This window comes from Falco peregrinus, chromosome Z (genome assembly GCF_023634155.1).
Source record: "Falco peregrinus isolate bFalPer1 chromosome Z, bFalPer1.pri, whole genome shotgun sequence".
Classification (NCBI taxonomy): domain Eukaryota; kingdom Metazoa; phylum Chordata; class Aves; order Falconiformes; family Falconidae; genus Falco; species Falco peregrinus.
In genome coordinates this window covers 34,595,132-34,597,439 of record NC_073739.1, presented here as the reverse complement: position 1 = coordinate 34,597,439, position 2,308 = coordinate 34,595,132, and the positions used below count along the sequence as shown (strand labels likewise).

At 39.9% G+C, this 2,308-nt stretch overlaps 1 protein-coding gene across 1 annotated transcript; it reads right to left on the bottom strand.

The window, feature by feature from the left end:
- Nucleotides 1-213: 213 nt before the first annotated feature.
- On the bottom strand, nucleotides 214-551 carry CTXN3 (cortexin 3). Its single transcript, XM_005240372.3, has one exon. The coding sequence runs from the start codon at nucleotides 505-507 to the stop codon at nucleotides 214-216; it is 294 nt and encodes a 97-aa protein (XP_005240429.1). The 5' UTR covers nucleotides 508-551.
- Between the last annotated feature and the right edge of the window lie 1,757 nt (nucleotides 552-2,308).

Here is a 2,308-nt window from a genome sequence, read left to right as displayed (position 1 = left end):
AATGCAACCTTTTTCTTTTTCCAGTGAGGAGATTCACTAATTTACTTTCAAAAGTTTGCATTGTTTTGGTATTTAAGTAAAATTAAGTTCATTGTATGCATATTTGTATGTTGCAATTCCTACAATATTTGAAAAAAACAGAAACAAAATAGTCATTCCAGGGTTTTTCTTTCTCTGTCAGAGTGCTAAACAAGCCTCCATAATTGTCAGTCTCTATGCAAGAGCATAGTCAAACTGGCCTTTCTCCAGTCCATCAAGTCCATCAGCCCAGGTTGAGGTTGGCATACTCTGGTAGGGGTCAAGGAGAATTCGGAAGCAGCGAACAATGAGGATTCCCAATAAAATAAATAATAAAATCACAAAGGCAAATGTTGTTTTCTGTTCCAGGGTCATGCTAGAATTTGATGTCATGTTCTCTGATGGCAGCAAAGTGGCAGCGAGTATCCCTCCATCCATCATCCCAGGAAGCTGAAATGAATAATCCCACAGTTGCCTTCTTTTCATCATCAGTTTGGTGAGGTCAAAGCAGAAACCATTTAGATGCTCTTTGCTATCTGTAGGGCAAGGGGGAAGCAATGTTAACTGTGAACAGCCCCTTTGTTTGTTTGCTTCAATACAACTTTCTCGTAACAGAGAAAAAAGAGATGGAAAAGAACATGACAATGGGCCTACTTGCCTTTGCATCATATATGAGAGCTGTAAGAAATCTTTTACCACTCTGTTGGCAGTGCAGAATCCAGATACTGGTACGAAATGTCACTAGACCCTAAACTGGCAGTAACCACTCCCTACCTACCATATAATTTTGACTGGGGTAGAACATTTCTTTCCTGCAAGGGAGAAAATGAGATGTTCAATCACACTGCTCCAGTGCGTGGTGCACAGAAATGGCAAATTGCATGTCTTCCTGCAGGACAGACAAATGGCAGTTGATGGTATTTTAGGTTGGGGGAGAGGAGTTTGAAAAACAAATGTAATTATGGTTTTACACGTAATAACCAAAAATGTTTCGAGGTGGGATGGACCAGGATCTGCTGCAGGCCAATAAAATCCCTCTGTTCCCATGGCGGAAAGCAGCAACGATTCAGTGCCTGTAACTTCAGCATTTATGAATGAAAGGCATAAATAATTGGTGTTTGAAATTACAGAAGATGTAGGAAGGCAGCCTGAAGTAAGTCAAGTAGTAATTTAGCTCAAGGGCAGATGTTTCCTCTTCTTACTTAAAATTAGAGTCAGGGTTACAAACACAGCAAGAAAACGTTTTTTATGTCACCAGCTCTGCCATATCAAGAGAATTGCCAGGATCTGGGACTGAAGGTGGCTGTTTCTGGACGGCAGAGCATGTGCTGTGCTGCCACGTACCCCCCGCGTCGGCTCCCTCCGCAGTTTGTCCGGGTGCCTGCTTAGCATTGCTTCCCTCGCCCTTGCACGCTGGATCTTCCTTCCAGTGGGAGGGAAGCACTGCTGGATGCCACAGCTTAGGCCTGGACACTGGCAGCACTGAAATAAGGCTTCAAAACTGATTGAAGGACAATGCTGTCTCAACTGAACATGTGCTAATGGTAAGAGGAAGGAATGGAAACAAAAGAACACAATGCGGTACGTAGCATGCGCAGGTGAAACTTGCACATGACTATAGCCACTCCATCACTCGATTTGAGCCAGTAATGATTTATAAGCATGCCTCAGTGACAGTAGTGTAAGTATAAATGGATTAGGAAAGCACATGAAATATTGCCAGGGTTATCCTAAAAACTGTACTTTAAACAAAATAGAGAAAGTATTAAAGGAATAAATATATTGGAACTGTATGGTTATTACTGCCTGATTTAATTTATAATGAAAAAGATATAAAGATCAAAAATGCTAACTTCCAGTCTTTTAAAAGTGTGCCTCAGCTACTAGCCTATAGAAAATGCAGAAGAATGTCTAATAGAGAGAGCTAAAACTTGAGAAACATAAAGCTGACAGATTTTTTATTTTTTTTTTTTTTTGGGGGGGTGGTGTGGTCAGGGGTGATACCTGGTGAAGGAAATAATGAATTCTGGTGATAAATAATCTTGTTATAAAAAAGAAGAAATGTATAAACTGAGACAGTTTATCTATGTATAAATTACAGCATACTTAAATACATACATATTTATAAATGTATAAACTGTACAGTGAAGGCCCTTCTAAAAGGCCTCTAATATTCTGACTTCAGAAAGCTCTTCAGCACATGCACTATGTCACAGGTTTTAATGTTATTTAAGCACATACCCTCAGCTACAAACATATTTACACACGTAACAGTCTTTCCTAAAACTGC

Coding starts and splice junctions, on each gene's coding strand:
- CTXN3 (XM_005240372.3), bottom strand. CDS start 507: ATGATGAAAAGAAGGCAACTGTGGGATTATTCATTTCAGCTTCCTGGG.